Below are 23,487 nucleotides of genomic sequence, written 5' to 3' on the forward strand. Positions count from 1 at the left end.
TCTGTTGGTTGATGCAAATTACTCAGAAGTGTCCTGCATATTTTTTTCTAGGTTGTTGACAGTACACGTTAATTCTCATGACATACTACAGTAGATATAAAAGCCAAGCTAAGGTGCAATCATGATGTAAAATAATGAAGACATAGTAGATAATAATTAAGTTTACTTCTAAACATGAGCTCTAAATATTTAACTTCCTGTCTATGGATCAGATTTGTGCAGTCTACTGAATCCATTTGGGCAAAACGAAAATCATGCAGCAGGTACACAGCTGTAAAAGTAATTTTTATTCAGTCATTACAACACAACTAAAAGATCTTTCAATGGTACTGAATTATCACACACTCAATACTACAAAACTAGTAATATATTATTATGAATTCATTATCAATATTACATATAAGCAGTGCCGACCATTGGGTATTTGCAAAGGAAACAGGCTTAGTGAAAGCAGAGGCAATGTTATTTACATTGTATTTTAAATCTCAAACAACATTACGTGATGTGTGATTTTGTAAACTGTGGATTAGAATGATAATATTATAATAATATTAACAGCCATTGATAAACATAAACTGGCTCATTCTTGTTGCAAAGTTATTGAAATTTTGATTATAAAATAAGATTAAATGTCAGCCAAATCCTTCCATGGATACGGGAGTATAAGGATGGAGGTAAATTTGAACAATTCATGATAAGTATTTGACACATACAAGATTAATATTGACATAGTAACATATTAAGGCCCACTTCTGCTTTTTATAGTTTTTACAAATTATAAATATAGTATAATGCATTGTCTTTCCTTAACATTTAATTTTGATATACAACTAAACTTTCTTTGTTTGTACTCTCTCAGTTTACAAAGTTTAATCTGAACTAATCTAAGTATTGAATCAATTACATCAGCACAAAAGAAGTTTGGTCAATGGTGTGAAGTATACTGTACAAGGTAACAAATTTCATTGAACAAAACATTTTACTTGGGCCTTAAACATGTCCAAGGAGAGGGTGAAAGTCCATTCTGTCCCCCACTCATGGCCTTCCACACCTGTTGGTTGTGCTTGATCCTGGCATTGCTGTCATGAATTAAAGTCACTATCCTCAGCCAGGACACACACTGGAAAAGAAAAAAATAATAAAAAAAACAGACAATGAGCAAGAGACATAGACAGAAACCATTTAAACAACTAATCTTCATTTAGGATGGCTCCACCAGCCCAGAATGGTGGTAGCAAGGATATCAGTTAAGTCGCATAAAGTCTAGGATCATACACACATACGTAAATCACATTATTGACCTTGCTGCTTGTTGGATCCTCTTGAGAATGCTGGCTTGTAGGGTCAGCGATGATCTTTGCTTTCATGTGTCAGCTCTTAAAACATAAAAATATTCTATGTTATTAGCTATCAGCAGTTTTATTTCATTATCCACATTTATTCTGCTAATCTCATTAGCTGTCACTGATGGACTATGTAACAAACTGTACATGTGAGAAACACACCTTGCAAGATACCAACTTGATGTGTCATCTGTTAGTTGACCTGATTAAATGAAAGACTTTTGCAAATGAATATACAAATACATCTTAAATTAAGTGCTAAAAAATTAAGACAAAGTTAGCATACAAACAAACATAGCTGACTGAATGTTAGGGAGCCCAATGTATGCTCTGCTTCATGTAGACAGTGTTTGAACAATGTTAGCTAGCTGCTAAAAAGCTATTATCTATTATCAACATATGATAACATTAGCTAAACTGGCTACATGACATACCACCAGTGACTAAAATTAATAGAGGCCTGCTTATGCATTAAAATTAAAATACATGTTGTCATTTCATCTACTTACCAGCAAGTGGGGGTTGAAATGGATCTCAGTGGTGAAACTATGCATATTTGGAGCTATGAGAGCCCCTTTGGCCGTGACACATCTGCATTCCAGTCATACAGTGGGAATCTATAGGTGTGTTATAAGTCTCATTAAACTGTTGTGGTTTTGATGTAGTGTGACATCATACCCTTGTCCCTGCCATGCAAACTAAAGGAACTATACTGATAGGTCTTTACATACAGTAAATCTCTGATTTAAAGGCACACTATCCAGATTTTAATATTGTACATTTACATGAATTGAAGTAACACAACAGATTCTGACAAAGATTGTGACAACAAGAATGTTAACACAACTTGTATAGACAACACCTCTACTCTAAATGATCTCATAGGAATATGAAAATTAGATGTGGACTATTGAATATCAGATCTCTGATGCCAAAAACTGTATTAGTGAATGAATTAATATCTGACAATTGCTTTGACTTGCTCTGTCTCACTGAAACCTGGCTGTGTGATGATGAGTATGTTAGTCTAAATTAATCCAGTCCTTCCAGTCACATGAACACTCATATTCATAGATGCTCTGTCCGAGGAACTGGAGTTCTGTGAATTCTCAGAGTTAATAACCAGTTTAATTCTTAAAAATGTAGAATAGTCATTATTTTAGGAGACTTCAATATTCATGTGGATATTGATAAGGACGGTCTGGGTGCTGCATTTACCTCTCTTCTAGACTCAATTGGTGTCCATCAGTCTGTACATGAGCCCATTCACTGCCACAACCACACCGTGACCTTGTCCTGACTTGTGGAATTGAAGCCGAACATCTAGTTGAATTTCCACAGAACTTTCTTTTTATCTGACCATCAATTAATCACTTTCTTACTTTGTACTCATTGACTACACTCCACTAGGAAAAACAGTGGTTTACAGATGTTTGTCTGATCAGGCCGTAGCTAGATTTAACAAGGAATTCCATTGGCACTAAATTCAGTGTCATGTCCTGGACCTTAGGAACCTTAGTCCCTCCCTTAGTTCATTTTATTGATCGTGCAACAGGAATCTTAGGAACAACTTTGGACTCTATTGCCCCACTAAATAAGAAAACTATGAATCCAAGGAAACAAGCACCTTGGTACAATTCCAACAGCTTAAACAAAAAGCTCAAAAACTAGAGAGGATACAGCACTCCTCCAAACTGGAGGAGACGCACATAATCTGGAAAGATAGCCTTAAAACTTACAGAAAAGCCCTTCATAGAACTGGAGCAGCCTACTACTGAGCACTGATAGAGGAAAATAAGAACAACCCCCACAGTGGTGCAGTGGTTAGCACTGTTCCCTCACAACATTAAGGTTCTGGGTACAAACCCTGGCTTGGGCATGTTTTTTTTCTGGACAGCACAGGAAAAAATAGTCTGACGGTATGACAGGATGGTAAAATATGATTATAGGTGATTTGGTGATGCATTAACAAATGGAAAAATGTATCAAAATATTCCATATATTTTTTAATGCAATTATTGTAGCAACAGACAAGGAAAGTATTCTCTTCAAATTCAAACACAAAATTTAAATCTTTTTCAATTGCCCCCTAAATTTAAGGGAACTTTTTGGATTACCCACCTGGTATTCCACCAAGCTCTGCACTTATCACCTGCCATTTCTCATCTTTTCCTGACATATCTTGGTAGGATTTTAATGTGTGTTAGTATTGCTCCAGGTCTTGTTGAACCAAAAGAGTGAGGTTCTCATTGTCCAGTTCAGCCATGTGTCCTATTAGTTCAGGAGCTATGCAACATCTAGTCGTGAATTCTGTTCTGGAGAATGGCAAAAAGATAAACTATTTCAAATCTTGGCTGCAGTGGAGTCTATTGTTACTGTTCTCGCCAATTATTTTTGTCCAGCTTCTATTTACTTAAATGATTTCTGGTTTGGTGTAATCATCTGCCTGAATCGATGTGAAGGCAGCATTACCCTTACTGAGTGACTCGAAGTAACTTAGTATCTGGTGTGCATTTTCTATAGAGAAAGAAAGTTTGTAAGTTTATATGCTGAGAATTCAGAGCTTATTCCAAAATGCCTGGTATTCAGGTATTAAGAGTTCAGAGGAGGAACCATTGTCCATCTTCAGTGTACTGTGCAATCAAAGTTAAAATGGTAAAATGTCCTTCAAGAGACAAACTCATGTATAATTTTTGACTTTGTTAGAACCAAATTGATGATACGAGAGATTGACAGTGTACAAGATAATTGCAGTGTTGTCTAATTGTTAACAATATGAAAAAATGAAGTTTGACGCTTGAAGGATTATCTTGCTTCCTAATTCTCAAATTAAATTATTTAATATTAAGGTTGCATTTGATGTTTTGCCAGTGACTATTCATAGCCTTTCACAATGTAACCATAAATTGTTATTACTGTCCCACCACTGGTGATTAGATCATGAAAGAACAATGCTCCTCCCTTCCTCCTATTGAGGTTCTGAAGTATAATTTCTCAGGGGGGAAAAAATCAGCCCTTGTTTTCAAAGGCTGCTCATAAAGAAATCACACCTTTGTCTTCATCTTGCTTGCCTGCTGTCAGGCTAATTGCCTGATTGGGTCAAGGTTAGGCTAATGTGGGTTTTATGGAGAAGTTATATAATCACAAAGATGCTGAAAAAAATGTCTAATCACACAACAAATCCCCCAAGACTTCAAAGAACATTCATCACAATGATAGCATAAAGCGACTCACAGCTTTAAGATGAGGATCTCATTTTTGGCAGCCTTGCGGACTTTCCTTCCATCCTTTTTCAGGAACTTTTTACATGTGTACATTCTCATCGTAGTTTTGTCCTTGGCCCTGAATATCTCACAGAATTCCTCCCTGAAAAGAAGCATGTCATTTTGATAAAGAGGAGTAAACATGGTACATTCCTGCAAATCCTAATTACCATGATACAAAGGTGATCACTAAATGTCCAAAAATGCTGTTTGGGTCTAGATTTTGCTGTTGAGTTACTCACGATTTGACAATTTGACCCATGTCATATTTATCCGTCACATCAGAAGGATTGTTATAATCCTTCTTTCCCCCAATTGTTAAACAGCCAAAAGGCATGGCCTCTCCTGACCTGTGGTGAGACAAAAAAGGGGAGAGAAAGGAGGAGAGAGGGATGAAGAGAAGGTCATTAACAGGAAATTACTGCAATCAAAATGAGGATTTTTCTTCTATTTGGCCTTATTTGTTATGTTACATTGCCTTGTATGATGAGCGCAAACATAATAACCCTCCCTCGGTGATGAATAATTATTCCAATAATGCTGAGAAAATGTAAGAGCATAAGAGGCAGTAACATGTGTTTCCCTTAAAAGGGTCTCTCATGATTCTGCATAACTAAAATAGCCAAAGAAAGTTGAGTGAGGGGCAATTTCACACAGGCTCAGCTTTATTCTTGATAAGTCATATACCTTATAAAACTAATTACTGATAACTACGCCGGAAAATGTGTTCCTGTGGTTAAAGGAATTTTTTGTGGGGTTAAAGATGCAAATCTGCAAAAGGGACCTAAGCTAATATGATTAGTGGTAGTACTGCAGCAACAAGTGATACATTTGAAAATCAAGAAAAAGAGCCAATAGAGTGGAAGGTCACCAGTACAAATTACATGAGCTTTGCCTCAGTGCTTGAACATCTAATAGCATTACAGCCTTCTTGTAGTTCACTCTAACAGCAAGGAGAGACACTTGAGACCAGTCCATGCAACTTTGCTTAAGCATTATATTTTCTTTCATTGTTAGCTTGAGTTTAGTGGTTCATTTTTTTATTCTCAATGGAAAGAGAATATAGTTTCTGTTTTCTATTCTCTGCAACATGTGAGCAGAATACGAAAACAAGTGAAACAACAGCTGATGATGTTAAGAAAAAAAAAGAGTTGTCACTGTTTGCTGGTGGAGAAAGCATGGAATAGCAACTCTACAGCAGTTTTCTTGTAACATACTGATATGTTACACTGATATGATCAGTAATATTGGAAAGTTCAGTACTCAGGTGATAATATATCATTCACTGTATTTAATTCAGAGTACCTAGAAAACCTTGATAATCTTCTCTTTTTGTGCCAAATCTACAGATGCACCACAAGGTGTGTCAGAACATTGTGACATCACTGGATGATGGGTATGGGTGTGGTTACGACTGTGATAAAGCATCTGACCACACTCAAGCATTACAGTGATTCCAGCTACAACATTTTGTTCTGAAAATGTTCTGATGATATTAAGTGAAATGTTCTGGTAATATCTGGTGAAACATTTACAATTATTTTCCTAGAATGCTCCTCCTAAAGGAAAGAAGATGTTAAATTCTAAAAATGTTTGTTGAGTCAACAGATTAATTATTTTCCCTTAAATGTTATCTAAATGTTGGATCAGACCTTTTTTTGTTGACATTATTTGAACTGTTAAGTAACATTGTGCAAGGTAGTAGCACTATTCCATGCTACTTGGGTTGTACTGTAGGTAAACAAAGGGCTATGATTGCACAACATCATCTCAAACTCACCCCACCATTGCACCTTGTTTGCAAACCATAGAACCAACCAGGGCTTTGATTATGATTTTAAGGCCAATTTTCACCACGATTCAAAATGCGACAAAAAAATTGCAGTGAATTCTGCAGTGGTTTAAACCAACCAGTCTGATCTTGACCAAATGATTACCTAATTGCACCACTGCAAACTTATACCCTAATCCTTTTACCATTATAATGGTATAGCCAAGAAAAAGTATTAAACTAATAACTCTTTTATAACCATAGAAACTGATGGTTGACAATACATTTGCTCCCTTAACCCTGACTGCTTTATCAGAGCTGCTCAGTAACCAATAGATCAGGCTGTGGTTGCACTGGGCAGTTTTGAGGTGTAAATGTCTGAATGTGATCAGGGCGCTCTTAAGATTAAAAAAAAGAGTACTGACGTTAGGGAGTGACCCTTCAATAAATATAGGTTGAAAAATTGGGTGGTTTCAAAGGGAAGCGCCTGTTGAATAAAAATATCAATTATTTTTATTCAGTATGAGCTCCAGTTACAAGTGTGTGTTCATGGGTGAAATCCCTGTGGACATTGTTGACAGCAGCTTTTTTAAACATAATGCAGATGTGACTCAGCAATATGTTCCATGTTCCTCTAGGAAAGCTGTTGTGTGGTGTTCAGTTCAAATGTCTACTGAGACCTAAGCTACTGCAAAAATTCTGTGTCTGAAGCTGCTTGAATATAAAACAGAATATATCTGTGGATATTCTCAGTCATCCAGGTCATGGTAAGTCTCAAAAAAGCATAAAATATGGCAAATATAAAACAGATAAAAGTGATCCTACAGAAAAATTTCTGCAGATGACTACAGGATAGATGTGTATTTCCCAGCAAAAACCATCTGTGCCAACAGTCTGTGTGATTGATGCCTGTATGTAAATGAGCTCATGACAAGTAAACCAGCAATCTGTTCACTGTAGCTCTGCAAATTGGCTTGTAATCTGATTGAAATGAACATGCCTCAAATTACTGAGAGAAACCTGTGTTCTCTGAGCCTCCTTTTGTTCTCAACTGAGTCTATGTCAGGGATGACCTTTACTGGCTCTGTAGCTCATTCACTCGCACTCAAAATACTGTACATGCCTGTGTGAGATGCTTTGGCCGAGGCTGGTAATTTAAATGGAAGTAAATCAAAGTAAGTCTGGAAGATGGAGCAAGGCATTAAGAAAGTCTCAATTTTGGTAGAAAATATTCATATTCGTCAAGAGACTGCATAAATCTAGTCAAAGCATTGTAGAGAGAAAAAATAGTTATAGAGAATGAAATGAAAGGAGAATTTGGTGGTGATGAAATCTTATGAATCAAAAAAAAAATTAAGACAGAAAACAAATTGTGGCTTTGAGGTTTTAGAAGTGCTTACAGTTCAGTTTGGGGGAATATTAATTAGACAAAGAGCCTGTAAATTAACAGAAAAATATGAATATTCACAGGGAGGACTAAAAGCAGATCACCTCAGCAAAAAACTGTCAGTGTGAAAGATTGTAAATAATTTGGGAAACATTTCAGGTGTAAAGAATAGAATATCAGTTGTATCATTACACAGAGGCCTCATAATGGGCCCATCTAGACTGATCACCATTATCTAGTGTTCTGACTGTTATCAATGGCTTGCAATGCTGTTTTGCTGGGTTTGTGACCCAAGCCTGCCAGCAGGGCCAGAGTGGGGCACCTCGATTTATCACCAACAACCCTCAGCAGAGGAATTGAAGATTTACAGGATAGAAGATTGATTTTGATGAAGATCTTCTGAGAACACAGCTAGTGTTTCCACCAACCCGGAAAAACAGAGAGCAAATTATGTTCTCTACAACAGTCTCTAGTCAAATCTCAACATTAAACTAAATGCAGCACACATATGCATGGTGGCATGTCTTTTTAAGGCAGAGGATTATCTCAGCTGGTATAATGTGTCTGTGTGGCGTGGTTAATCTTTCATGTCTGAGCAGCCATTAATCCCACCTGTAAAGTGACAGCAAGGTGCTTCATTGTTGAACGCTCACTTGTCAGAAGTGTCCTCCTCTCATCCTTTCCCTCCTTCTGCCCAACTTTCCTCTAGTTTAGCAATGAAATGAGGTGCTGACAGAGAGCCATTACGGATTTACTCAAGTGGACCTAAACAATACTGAGCCTCAGTAATACAAGCCATATTTTACACAAGAAACCCTCACCTATCAACCAGACAAAGCAGACCCCTACGCAAATTTCAAAAATCCTGAAATTCACCTTAAAGAAAGCATTTAAACTTAAGTAAATGTCACCACTTGTTTTGCCAAGTCCATTATAAAAAGATAAGCTTGCTTTGTTCCATGACCTTATTTGTCAAATTGAAAAAAACTGGAGTGAATGGGGAGGCGGCACGGTGGTGCAGTGGTTAGCACTGTCGCCTCACAGCAAGAAGGTTCCGGGTTCAGGTCCCAGCTTGGGCACGGGATCTTTCTGTGTGGAGTTTGCATGGGTTCTCTCTGGGTACTATGGCTTCTTCCCACCGTCCAAAGACGTGCAATTGGGGACTAGGCTAATTGTCTACTATAAATTGACCGCAGGTATGACTGTGAGTGTGAATGGTTGTCTGTCTATATGTGTTGGCCCTGCGATGGACTGGCGACCTGTCCAGGATGTACCCTGACTCTCGCCCGAAAGCTGCTGGTATAGGCTCCAGCCCCCCGTGACCCTTAACAGGAATAAGTGGAAGAAAATGAATAGATGGAGCCAGGACTCAAACCCAGAACCTTCTTGCTGTAAGGTGACAGTGCTAACCACTGCACCTCATTGCCGCCTGGTTTGATACACATAATGGGAAAAGGAGTATATTGTAGGGGTTTTCCAATAAACTTACATTTTTGTATTTTTTGACACACCTGCTGAGACAACTCTGGTAATTAGAAGTTCCATCCTGAGAAACATGGAATTAGCAACACCAGTAACCACAGTCAAATGTATGACAGGGTCCAGGATGGCAATGTCAAGTCAAATTTAAAACTGCTGGCAAAAGGTAAACATAAATATGATAAAATTGTTATTCACGGTAATGACATCCGACTACACCAGTCAGAGGTCACAAAAATCAATATTGAGTCAGTGTGTGCATTTGCGAAGACGATGTTGGACTCTGTTTAGTGTTCTCTGGACTCCTGCCTAATTGGAGCAGCAATGACATGTTAAGCCGCATGTAAACCGCTGGGTGTCAAGGTGGTGTCCTGCAAACCAAGTGAGCTTCATAGATCCTTGAAAAACTTTCTGGGGGAGACCTGGGGACTCATGTATCAACGTGGTTTACGCAAGAAAAACTTGCGTACGCCAGGATCAACGCTCAAGTTGAGATTTATCAAATGAAATGACGAAATGTTCATCGATTCTTGCGCTGTTTCATGCCAACTCAGGAGGTGCAGTAGAAGTTGTCCGTTGGTCGGTTGGCGACACCTTGTGGTGGTGCTTGGTAACTGACATTATTTGACAACCGCACATACATCGGGCACAAAAATGCCTTCCAGCGGGAGATGGCGGACAGTTCCGGGGTGAGTCAGTCGACCCTGAACTGGGCCATGCCCTGGGTGGTGGACCTGATCACTGAACAGGCAAATATTAAAACGCAATTTGCAGCAATAGCCGGATTCTCTCATGTAATCGGAGCCACTGACAGCACTCATGTTGCCATAAAAGCACCGTCCCATGAGGAATACGCTAACGTTCATCGTAAGGGTTTCCACTCCATCAATGTGCAGATCGTCGATAAACTGGAGGGATGGACGCCAATCCCGGCCAGGCAGCCGTCCTCGCACGCCAGAATTTCATATCCACAATGTGAATGAATAAGAAGCTACTACACGATTCATGAAGCCAGATTAATTTATTTTGTCCACTAAACGTTCCAGAACATTTATCAGGCAGTTCATTGATCCCCGTTATGTCCTCCTTCGACTGCAGGACCGCCTGTGTGAGGACGGGCTGGCCCGAATACTGCTGGTCCTGGCAGATGACTCTAAGCCGGCGGACGGGCTGGTGCGGGAGCCGGCAGGTGTGCTGCACATCGGCCGCATGGCTGACGGATCAATTTCTATTAAACATATTGGTTTATTTAAATGGTTGATTCTGTGTATTTGTTGCCTTTACATCTGTGGCAAAGCATGTGGAAATGTTGCGTAAGAAATCGAGTTGCCACTTACCCTCCAGGCTCTCGGAGTCAGTGTGGGTGGTGGCGACAATCACCCCCACAGAGGTGCTGCCCCTGACTGCCGCCACCCGCTGCTCAAATTCCGTCAGGCGCCCCTCTCCCCGACCCCAACCTGTCTGGCCGTCACTCCTCCGGAGGGCAGCTGTACGCCGCTTGACCTCCCCCTTGAGGTCCTGTTAGTGCCATTTTCCATATTGTTATTTAAATTTAGATTGAAGCCAATTGATTATTGTAGTTGTTGCATTTAGTGATTGCGCAGTGTTGAATATAGTCATACTGTAACGGACTGGATTTTTGAGTTCTGTTTAGAGTTTATTTAGTTCTGTTTCCATTGGCGCGAAATTCAGTCTCATGTCCCATTATAACAGAGGATGCTATTGTAAACCTTAGTCCCTCCCAAATTGATCATTTTATCAATAGTGCAACAGGCAACTTGCAAACAATTTTGGACTCTATTGCCCCACCAAAAAAGAAAACTATGAATCCAAGGAAACAAGCACCTTGGTACAATTCCAAAACCAGACAGTTTAAGCAAAAAACTCCTGCAAACTGGAGGAGTCACACATAGTCTGCGAGATAGCCTTAAAACCTATAGAAAAGCCCTTTGTAAAACTAGAGCAGCCTACCTTCGCCATACTAATCCCTGACAAGCACCCAGAGTTCAGACTGGCAGGCAGAGCTGCCGTTTAACACGCCCCTCTGCTGGTTCCTTCGTGTTGTCACCCACCTAGCCTATAGAAACTGTGTCTGCCCTGAGGCTGTATAAGCCTACACCCAAATCAGGAGGAGTAACTTAAAGCAACTTAGTTAAAATTAAAACCACTGCTCCAGCAAACCAACCCAGTAAAACTATTAAATGTGGTTTGCTAAATATTCAATCTCTCCCATTCAAGTCTCTCCTAGTGAACGATTTAATTACAAATTATCAGATTGGTGTATTAGCACTTACTGAAACCTGGGTGCAGCAAGATGAATATGTTAGTTTAAATGAATCTTCCCCTCCTGGTTACATTAACTACCATGTACCTCGTACCACTGGCAGAGGAGTAGTAGCTGCAATTTATCTGTCAAATTTACTGATTAACCCTCGACCTGACTGTTAATTTAATTCATTTGAGAGCCTGACTGTCAGCTTTTCCCACCCAGACTGGAAAGCAGAGAAACACCTCTTACTTGCTGTGGTGTATCGTCCTCCTGCACCTTATTCTGAGTTCTTAGAAGAATTCCCTGACTTTCTGTCAAAGTTAGCATTGAATTCAGACAACGTCATTATAGTGGGTGACTTTTAACATCCATGTGGACGTCAATGATGATTGTCTGGCCACTGCTTTTAAGTCGCTTCTGGATTCAATTGGCTTCTCTCAGAGGGTAAACAAACCCACACACAATTTTAATCACATCCTTGATTTAGTACTCACTTATGGAATAGAAGCTGACCACATCACAGTTCTTCCTCAAAACCCTGTCTCGTCTGATCACTCCTTATTTACATTTAAATTTACTTCAACAAATTATATCCTACCTGGGAAAAAATCCCGCTTCAGTAGATGTTTATTTGACACTGCTGTTTCTAGATTTAAGGAGCTTATTCCAGCAGAGCTTGCTGCCACATCTTGTAGTAATACAATGGGCAGTTATACTGATTTCACCCCCACGCAGGTAGACTATTGTGGACAGCACTGCAGCAGCACTCCTAAGGGACACTTGATGCCATAGCTCCCCTGAAAAAGAAGGTTATCAGCCAAAAAAGAATAGTTCCCTGGTACAGCCCAAAGCTGCGTGCTTTGAAACAGAAGACCAGACAACTGGAAAGGAAGACACATTCCAGCCAGCATGAGGAAGACCGCCAAGCCTGGAAAGATAGTTTACTAATATATAAAAAAGAACTCCGTAATGCTAGAATCACTTACTACTCATCCTTAATAGAAAAGAATAAGAACAACCCCAGGTTCCTCTTCGACACTGTGGCCAGGCTAACCAAGAACAATAGTGCTGCTGAGCCATGCATCCCCCCAACTCTCAGCAGTAACGACTTCCTATCTTTCTTTACTGAAAAGATTGTGAATATCAGAACAAAGATTGCCAGTAATGGACAAAAGATTACAGTTGCCATTGAAGCACCTCCCAGACTTGGTGCATACTTGGACAGCTTTGCCCCCATTGACCTCAGACTTAACTTCTGCAATTACTTCCTTCAAGTCAGTCACTTGTCTGCTGGATCCCATCCCGACAAGACTACTAAAGGACGCCTTCCCCCTAGTCAACACTTCTATATTGAGCCAAATTAATCTTTCCTTAGTCACAGGTTACGTGCCACAGGCCTTTAAGGTGGCTGTCATTAACCCTTTACTTAAAAAATTTTCTCTTGACCCAGATGTATTAGCCAACTATAGGCCTATATCCAACCTCCCCTACACCTCCAAGATCCTTGATCTGGAGCAGCTACATGAACATCTGCACAGCAATGAGCTCTTTGAAGCCTTCCAATCTGGATTCAGAGAACACAATAGCATTGAAACAGCACTGGTCAATGTCTCTAATGATCTTCTTATAGCTTCAGACAGAGGTCTCATCTCTGTACTTGTACTTTTTGACCTCAGTGCTGCATTTGGCACCATCAACCACAGCATCCTGCTACAGAGACTAGACCAAGAAATTGGGATTATAGGACCTGCCCTAAAATGGTTTAAGTCATACTCAGTTTCAGTTTGTTAAAGTTAATAATGACCATTCGGAGTATAGCAGAGTTACATATGGTGTACCACAGGGTTCAGTTTTAGGACCAATTTTCTTCACTCTTTACATGCTCCCATTAGGTGACATAATCCAGAAACACTCAATCAACTTTCTCTGTTATGCGGATGACACACAACTCTACTTGTCAATGGAGCCAGATGACACAAGCCAGTTTACTAATCTGAGCCTAAAAGACATTAAATCCTGGATGTCTTCTAACTTCTTCGTACTAAATTCAGATAAAACTGAGGTCATCATATTTGGACCTAAACACCTCAGGGACATGCTCTCTAATCGGATCGCTACTCTAGATGGCATCACCTTGACCCCGAGTACAACTGCAAGGAACCTTGGGGTCATTTTTGACCAGGATCTTTCCTTCAGCTCCCACATAAAGCATGTGACTGGGACCGCCTTCTTCCATCTGAACAGTATCGCAAAGATTAGGAATATCCTTTCCCAGAGTGATGCTGAGAAACTGGTGCATGCATTTATCACTTCTAGGCTGGACTACTGCAACTCTCTCTGCCGACACTGGTGCTGAGCACGCTTGGCTTCTTGGCCACTGGCTCCTTCCTGCGGGAGATGGCGGACCATTCCGGGGTAAGCCAGTCGACCCTCAGCCGGGCCATGCTCTGGGTGGTGGAACTGATCATCCGACTCTCCCGCAGGTACATTAAATTCCCTTACGGTGTGGTTGAACAGGCCAATATTAAAGCGCAATTTGCAGCAATAGCCGGATTCTCTCATGTAAGCGGAGCTACTGACTGCACTCATGTTGCCATAAAATCGCCGTCCCATGAGGAATATATATCAGCAGCAACAATGCCCCCCACGCAGGTGCTGCCCGTGCCTACTGCCACCCGCTGCTCAAATTCCGCCAGGCGCCCCTCTCCCTGACCCCCACCTGTCTGGCCGTCACTCCTCCGGAGGGCAGCTGTATGCTGCTTGACCTCCCCCTTGAGGTCCTGTTAGTGCCATTTTCCATATTGTTATTTAAATTTAGATTTAAGCCAATTGATTATTGTAGTTATTGCATTTAGTGATTGTGCAGTGTTGAATTTAGTCATACGTTTAGCTTGCATCGTTTAGGAAGTTAGAATTGCAGACATGCATTAGAAATAGAGATCGGAAATCTTTCAGAGTGCTTGCAGTAGTGCAAGGTTATGATGTAGTTATGCTCGCACAGGTTTAGTGAGGAAAAGTGTGCTTTGTATCACTTTGATGGTTCAGTAAAGGAGGAGCCAACACTTTTCTACCGTCGTCATAAAACTTCAAACACATGGAGCAACTCGTTCTTTCCGTCATTAGAAGTTGAAGTAGTTAAGATGTATGAACATGATGATAAACAACACTGGTGATTCGAAGGGAACTTTAGCCAATAACAGGTCCGACCACTTTTTTTTCATCTCTGCTGGGGTACGTTGCTCCAAACCCACCGCGTTCACCCTCTCGCACACCTTATGCCACTCACAATGTTTATTGTGTATACTGACACCACTGGACAGGCTGACAAACAGAATCTGATGTCGAGCCTCCAGCTCCCAGCACATCCAGCTCGCACGCCGTGAACCTCTTTTTCTTTGACATTGTTTTGTGAGTGCGGATAGCGGAGACCCTATTTACATGAATTTGCGTATTTATAGGTGGGCGTAACAGGGGGCGGGCCTGGTCGCTCTGACATCTGCGCTCAATTCCACACTGATTGGGATGTATCAAGGAAACATGCGTGGATTCCGGCGCTCGCAAATATTGATACTTTCTGATTTTTTTGTGCGTATGCAACTTTCGCAATTCTTGCAACCGCAGTTTTTTAGTGTGAGATCCACGCAAGTATTGATACATGAGGCCCCAGATCTTTGCTCTGAAGAACATCATCAAGCAGTGTATAGAATGGAATGCCCCACAGCACATCAACTTGATTGACTTTTGGAAAGCCTTTGACAGCGTCAACCATGGCACCCTATGGAAGATCGTGAGAAAAATATGGAATTCCTCCAAAAATGGTTCCATTAATGGGGTTGTTCTATCACATTTTCGAGTACAGTGTCATTGTCAATGGAAAACCATCAGCCTGGTTCATTGTGGAGTCTGGTGTGCGGCAGGGGTTCACTATGTCTCCCATCCTCTTCCTGATGGCCATCGACTGGGTGATGAGGAAGACAACAACCGTTAAACCAAGGGGCATTCAGTGGACTTTTTTCTTCCAACTCGAAGACCTAGACTTTGCCGATGACCTTGCTGTTCTCTCCTCTAAAGAAGACTGACAGACTTAGCCTGTATGCAAAACAAATAGGTTTGAACATCAACGCTTCCAAAACACAAGTGATGTGCACCAATACTCCAAATGCACCGATCACAATGGATGAAGAAACTCTCGACAATTTTGAAAAGTTCACCTGCCTGGGAAGTCTGAAAAGCCAAGACAACTCAACATCAAAGGACATCAGAGCAAGGCTAGGGAAGGCTCACAGTGCTTTTGCAAAGTTTCATCCTATATGCAAGTCAAAGCAGTGTAGCCTCAAAACAAAGATCCAACTGTATAACAGCAATGTGAAATCAGTGCTGTTGTACAATTCAAAATGCTGGTGAGTGACAGTGCATGACATGAAAAGGATCAATACCTTCACAACAGATGTCTCTGGAAAATCAGCCTTATCCTCTGGTCTGAGAAGATCTCCAACAAAGAATTGCATCGGAAGAATAAGTGCACTCCTGCTGTGTTGGAAATAAAACATTGCCGATTACAATGGCTGGGATATGTGCACAGAATGGACCAGGATTGTATCCCAAAGGTCACACTGAGATGGACCCCAACTGGGAGAGGAATCGAGATCAACCAAAAACAACTTAGCCGAAACCGCTGAGCTGAAGGAGATGAAACTAATATGAAGTGAGGCACAGCATGCAGCACAAGACAGGTCCCAATGGAGGCAGATTGTCAAGGCCTTATGTCCCATCTCGGACAAAAAGGAGTAAGGTAAGGTAATTCCACAATGAGAAAAAATCATTAGTTTCAGCCCTAATTACTGCTAAAAACTTACAATTTGAAGTGGTCCCCCCTGTTCTGTGTTGGATCATCTGAGCAAACTACATGTTTGAGTGTTTTGGACAAGCTGGAATTTTTCTTTCTAGCCTTGCAGCTGTTGAAAATATTATCACTCCAGCTCTATGCTTTCTGTTTTGTAGGGTCTGTTGGACCCTTGTTCCAACAAGGAAAAACTCTCCAGCTATTTGTGAATAAACATCCTTTACATGAATTTTTTCATCCCTGCCAACCTGTAGGGATTACCTAAGGCACTGCAATTGCACTATCCCTACAGTTGAAAGAAGATAAGGTCAATACTGACAGAGAGGGTGCCTTCTTTTGTAGTGGCAATTGATGCCGCAAATGCTTTGAGGAAGCTATGGAAACTAGACCAGTGAGCAAGTATGAGCAGCTCCCAAGTCCTCCTCAAGTCAAATCCTGGCACGCAGTTGACATAGTCTTGTGCCCAGTACACATGATTCAGATCAATATTGCATGGACTCATTGTAGCATCAGAAACAACAGTCTCATCTAATATTTAAGAATTGTTGCAATTAGAGAGCATGCACTTTCAGAATGCGGTGTTCTGCTCAGCTGCGACTGCCCACCTGTATATCTTGCTCTTTCACTCTGTATCTCTCTATTGCTCTTGTAATCCTTCCATCCAGAGTGAGCATTTAGTTCAAATGCCCATACCCTTAAGGCATGTGCACTTATGTGCCAGCAGACACATTATATTTGTGACATGCATGATTTAATGTAATCGAAAATAAAAGGATGTATGGGAGTGAGGTGGAGTCACGCAAGTGATGTGAGATCCAAGATGGCGGCTGGGCATGAGATATGTACAATTAACAAAGAGAACGAAGGTGGGGATGTAACCCATGAGCCTTATATCGGCAGATCAACTGTCTCATGATTGCACTTGTAGATTTAATTTGAGTGCAATGTAGGTGAGATGCATGCAGTGAGGTGAAGTGATAGAAAGAGAGAGAAAAGAGACAGAAGTGTTCACAAGAGACGTCACCACAGCAGATAATTACTACGATATCACCGCACAATAGTAAGCCAATAGACCAGTAGACTGAAGTCCGTCTAGTCAGATATTGGTCCTTCAACTTTGTGATATATCTGATTATCAAGCTGATCGTGGTGAATGCCCTTGAGGAATCAAACACAGCTTTTGCTCAGGAATAACTTCTTTGCAATAAATAAAGCTCTTATGTAGCTAGATGCTAAGTGCCTCTGCCCACACATATGCCTCTTACTCTGACTTGTTCCAATCCATCGGAGTGTTTTAAGACAGTCGGCTTTATGTTGCGCACAGCTCGGTTTGTGGCTGACTGTCCTGCTGTGCGCCAGCCCACTCTTCTGGCAATGGCGCAGTGATGAGTCCCACGGCAGCAACAGGGATCTCTCAGCTGAGGAACAAAAGCTTAGTCTGGTTCGTGACTAAGTTGCACACTTGTGCTCAAATAGTACAATCAGCTGAGTGAGCAGCTATGTATGGTGGATCCAAGAATAAAAGGGGAAAAATAAACAGCAGTCTGTTTGCTTGGCCCATAAGCTGAAGACTGTGACCTAGGGTTTAGGGTGATGAAGAAGGAAAACTTTGGGTGATTTCTCCCCTTTGGCGTCTAGGTCGTGAAGAAGCTTGGCGTAGCTCTCTACTGTCTGGCACACTGGGACAGCCAATAAAGCAGGCTCACCTGCCATTATATTACTTGAGTGATGTCACTGGGAGAGCCTGGCTTCAGCCAATGCAGAAGTTGGATCTACATTCCAACACAGGGCTGCACCTCAAGTGATGGTCATGTGAAGATTTATGGCAACTTTGACCACGTTTTGGTCCACTATAGCTCAGGCTATTTGAGGGATGTGTAGGCCTCTCTATTGATCTCTTGAAGCATATGGCATGAGGTCCCAACACAAGACTTCTTAAAAGTTGGCTTTTAGAAAAGGAGAGGAAAGGCCTGAGTGTGGGTTCTGTGGCGAGGTGTTTCATAAGTCAACAAACTGGAAAGACACCTCCAAACTAAGCACCCTCAGCATTGTGACAAGGCAAATGATTTTTTTTTCTGTGCAGTAAAGAAGAGGCCTTTTAGAAACTGTGTTTTAATAATGGAAAAATAAGTAATTTGGCTTAAACGTTACATTGTGTTTATCTTGCTTTTCAGTTGTTAGCTTCATTTGTCTTCTTGCATTGATTAAAGTACCTTAGCTAGTTGGACAATAATATGTTGCTATCAAGCTAACAGTAATGTTATTACCTGTCAGGGACTTAGCTGCCTTTGAGGATTAGTCAAGTGAATTTGGCAGCAAAGGAGAAGATGAAAAAAAGGAACGAGCCACAGAGAAATGCAAGATGACAGTGTGTGTGTGAGAGAGAGTGACACAGAGAGAGAGAGAGAGAAAGAGAGAGAGAGAAAGAGAGAGAGAGGTGACCATTATTAAAGGACTCCAGTTTGAGTCAGAGTTAGCTCTAATGCTCTTGTATAAGTAAGTAGCTTGTTTGTACATAATGTCACATTTCTGCTTAGCGTAAGTAATAATGTTAGAGTAATCTTAAGAACTCGTGTGCATTTACCTAAATTTAATGTTACTAGCACGGGCTAATGGCTGGGCTTGAACTGTCTCAAGCTGTTGCCTCTCTAATATTAGCGGCTCAGCGTGGGCTGCAGCAGGGCGCTCTGTTGCAGCCTGGCTCTGTATCTGATAGCCATGGATGAACTGACATTGAAACACAAAGTTAGACACACAACAAACTATGATTAGAATCAACTTTATTGTCATTGCACATTTCACAAGTACAGAGCAACAAATTGCAGTTTGCATCCATCCAGAAGTGCTTAGCAAGTATAAATATGTTTACAAATGTACACGGTATGAAGGAGATATATACATGGGTATATCACGGGTATATAATATTGATATGTATATGCTATAACTATAAGTATGTACAGGCTATGAACAGATTATACTTATGGTTATAAATATGAAGGCTATAAACAGACTATAAATATAAGTATTTGAAAGATAAATTTAATATATTATAAATATAAGTATATGACAGATAAATTATGCAGTAGTTCAATGTTGGATGTATTTACAGTAGTGCAGTGAGAGTTGACAGGTTTTAAGTTGGTTTACAGATATAAAGTGCAGGTAATTGTAGGTAATTGTAAGTGGTGGTTCAGTAGTTGTGAACGTGTGTGTTCAGTCCATTAGTGTTGATGTGGTTGATGTGAGTTTAGTCCATTAGTGTTGATGTGGTTCAGATGTCAGGAGGCAAGAGTTAAGGAGTGTGACAGCTGTGGGGAAGAAGCTGTTCCGGTACCTGCTGGTCTTAGTCTGGAGGCTCCTGTAGCGCCTCCCAGAGGGCAGGAGGGTGAAGAGTCTGTGTGCTGGGTGACTGGAGTCTTTGATGATCTTCCCGGCCCTTTTCAGACACTGCTTCCTGTAGATGTCCTCTATGGCAGGAAGTGGTGCTCCAGTGATGCACTGGGCGGCTTTCACCACCCTCTGCAACGCCTTCCGGTTCAAGGCAGAGCAGTTCCCGTACCAGACTGTAATGCAGTTGGTCAGGATGCTCTCGATTGTGCAGCGGTAGAAGTTCACCAGGATGTCTGAGGACAGGTGGTTCTTCCTCAGAGTCCTCAGGAAGAAGAGGCGCTGGTGAGCCTTCCTAAGCAGCTTGGAGCAGCTTGTCATCCAGGTGAGATCCTCTAAGATGTGGACTCCCAGGAACTTGAAGCTGTTCACACGTTCCACCGCCGTCCTCTCGATGTGGATGGGTGGATGTGGGTCAGCGTTCCTCCTGAAGTCCACAATGAGCTCCGTGGTCGTCTTTGTGCTGAGCAGCAGGTTGTCGGTGTCGCACCACTCAGCCAGACGATCTACCTCCTCCCTGTAGGCGGCCTTGTCACTATCTTTGATGAGACCTATCACTGAGGTGTCATCTGCAAACTTAATGATGGTGTTGGAACCATTGACAGGTCTGCAGTCATGGGTGCATGGGAGTAGAGGAAAGGACTCATCTCACAGCTTTGTGGTACACTGGTGTTTATGGTGATGGTAGATGAACAGTGGTTATCCAGCCAGACATGTTGGGGCCAGCTGGTCAGGAAGTCCAGTAACCAGTTGCACATGAGGGAACTGATGGCTAGGTCTATGAGTTTTGTGATGAGTTTTGAGGGAATGACTGACTTGAATGCTGAACTTAAGTCTATGAACAGCATTCTGGTGTAGGTGTTTTTGTTGTCCAGGTGTGAGAGGACAGAGTGCAGTGCTATAGAGACTGCCTCCTCTGTGCTCCTGTACTGACGATATGCAAATTTGGTGGGGGTCCAGGGTGGGGGGGAGACAGGATTTGAAGTGTGCTAGAACTAGCCACTCAAAGCACTTTGCGATGATGGGGGTGAGGGCTACTGGACGGTAGTCGTTGAGGCTTGATGGATTAGAGTTTTTGGGTATCAGGACGATGGAGGTGGACTTCAAGCAGGTCGGTACCACAGCGCATTAAGGACAGGTTTAATATGTCCGTCAGCACTCCTGCCAGCTTCCCAGAACATGCTCTGAGAACATGTCCACGCATGCCATCAGGGCCCACAGCCTTGTGTACTTTAATCCTGCTCAGCACCTCTCCTACATCGGTGAGAGAGAGAGTCAGTGGTTGGAGGTCTGGAGTCACATCTGCCTTTGTTGCAGTTGTTAGGCTCCCCCTCTCAAAACGAGCATAAAAGTTAAGCTCATTGAGGAAGGAGACATCAGAGGAGGCGGGGGCTGGTAGTCTTGTAGTCTGTAATGATCTGGAGTCCTTGCCACATACGTCAGGGGTTGGAGTTGGAGAAGTGTTCTTCTACCTTCCCTTTGTAGTGGTGTTTGGCCTTTTTGATGCCCCTCTTCAGCTCAGCCCTAGCCGTACTGTGGGCCTTGTGCATCCCCTGACCTGAAGGTGGTACCAGCAACAATAAAGGCAGCCTCGGGGTGTTTGGTCTAGTGTTTGCTAATGGCTGCATAAAGTTCTTTCATAGCCAGCTTAGCATTAGCATCCAGGGGGTATACACTGCAGTGAGTATGATTGAAGTGAATTCTCTGGGGAGATAGTAAGGTCTGCATTTGACCATTAAGAACTCCACATTAGATGAGCATTGTCTCTCGGTAGTAGTAGAGTCCATGCACCAAGCTTTGTTGATGTAAATGCACAAGCCTCCAACTCTGGTCTTGCCGGAGTCGTCTGCTATCCTCTCGGCTCGGTGTGTGTGACGTCCTGTTAACTCAGTAGCATTATCCAACCAGCTGTTGTTTAGCCATGTTTCAGTGAAAAACATTACATTTGAATCCATAATCCGTTTGTTGTTGGTGATGGAGAACTGTATTTCAGCTATCTTGTTTGCCAGAGAACGGACATTGGCGAGGAAAATGCTGCGTATTAGCTTTAGCTTAGCTCATAGCCCTTTGTGCCTACCTCGCCTTTGTTTGCATTCTTGGCGCCATCTGCGTGCACTTCTGAGCAGCCTCCGGTGTTCTGGAGATCTCTGGGATGTGTCGGAGATCTGCAACAACTGTTGGAATTTTGAGTCCAAATGTCCTGAAGCTCCCATCTGCTGTAGGACAGCAATGCAGAGCAATTCTGGATGAATAATCCAGTCAGGAGCAGGTAGAAAACCGCTAAGAAGCAGATTCTGGAGAGACGCTGAGCCTTGTGTTGTTCACGTGCCGCCATCGTGGCATCAGTCTCGGTGTATTGGTTTTAGGGAAAGTTATAATTATGTTGAAATGTAGCGTTAGCTCAGTTAACTCAGTAAGCCAGAGTTAGCTCAGTAAGCCATGCTGACATAGCTATAATGTCATGAAATAGCATTGCAAAATAGCAACAAACAAACTGCTGTCATGACTATTACTGTGTCATTAAACTTTGCGCATCCATATATTCTTGCCATAGCAAAAATCTGCTGCTAATCCTACTGTACTTAGACAAGTGGTTGTCATCTTGTGGGTCAAGACCCCCAAATGGTCAGTCTCAAAAATTCGAAGGTCTGTTTTGAGACAAAAGGTCCAAGTTTGGACCTTTTGTCTGAAAAGCCCAAATCATGAAATAAAAGGCTAGTCTTTGAGAAGAGTAGTGAAAAATAAAAGCTGTGAACATGAATAAAAATTCATAATTATGAGATTAAAAAAAATAATAATCATGAAAAAAGTTAATTCTAAATTCTAAACCAATCGAATTCCTTTTTGTTGTCTTACTATAAAGATTCTGTTTAACAATAACAGTTGCAACAGGCACCACGCAAGGTCTGCAGTGCCAAAATTTTGGACACCTGCACCACCACGTCGAATTTTATTCAGCATTTCAGGCTTCACAAGGAGTTACATTAATGGAGTTAGTTTGTTCGCTGCTAGTGAGCTAGCTGCCAGTGTTTGCAGTCTCAGGGCTATGAAACGTTGTGCTAATGTGATCTAACTTAGTTATTTATGACTGGTATTGTCATACGGAAAGCTTTAGAGGAAAAATTATGGGGTGTGCTGCATAATGAAAATAAGGTGACTTCTAAGTAGAGAAGAATGGACAAAATCTTTAAATTATTTATATTAAAACATATTTTGATCAAAATGTTACCTATGTATTTAACAGAATTCTATGCAATGAAAACATAAACATGAATGCACAAACACTCATTGCTCTCTCTTTCTCTCTCTCACACACACACATACACACACACACACACATTCACAAATACAAAGCCTAATTACACTGTTTCTATTTCTCTCTCTGAGACCTCTTTGAAGGAGTAATGGACATTGAAGTCAAACTTGTTCAAGTTCACTATTTCATGCAATGTTTATTTTGCGATATGTCACTGCACTCTCTTTTTGTATCTCACACACACACACACACACACAGACACACACACACACACACACACACACACACAAACACACATTCACAAATACAAGGCCTAATTCCACTGTTTCTATTTCTCTCTCTGAGGCTTTTAAGGAGTAATGGACATAGAAGTCATTCTTGTTCAAGTTCGCTGTTTAATGCAATGTTTTTTTGCGACATATTGAAATATTTGTTACAAATAAAAGTTCTGCACTTAAAGACGGTTGTCTTCCAGCTTATAATAATTTT

The 23,487-nt window shown here is 41.5% G+C and overlaps 1 protein-coding gene across 1 annotated transcript in view; it reads right to left on the minus strand.

Annotated features, from left to right (window-relative positions):
* The window catches only part of LOC147267572 (caM kinase-like vesicle-associated protein), a 56,309-nt gene that overhangs the window by 13,054 nt on the left and 19,768 nt on the right, over positions 1 to 23,487 (minus strand). The window contains exons 2-3 of the mRNA XM_086200608.1: positions 4,849 to 4,956; positions 4,578 to 4,709 (exon numbers count right to left, since the gene is read on the minus strand). Of these exons, the coding sequence (XP_086056734.1) occupies positions 4,578 to 4,709; positions 4,849 to 4,943 (227 nt within the window). The 5' untranslated portion in view covers positions 4,944 to 4,956. The remainder of the gene's footprint in view (positions 1 to 4,577; positions 4,710 to 4,848; positions 4,957 to 23,487) is intronic.

The sequence above is a fragment of the Aulostomus chinensis genome, chromosome 3 (genome assembly GCF_037954235.1).
Source record: "Aulostomus chinensis isolate RoL2024-O1b breed Wild chromosome 3, RoL_Achi_v1.0, whole genome shotgun sequence".
Taxonomy (NCBI): domain Eukaryota; kingdom Metazoa; phylum Chordata; class Actinopteri; order Syngnathiformes; family Aulostomidae; genus Aulostomus; species Aulostomus chinensis.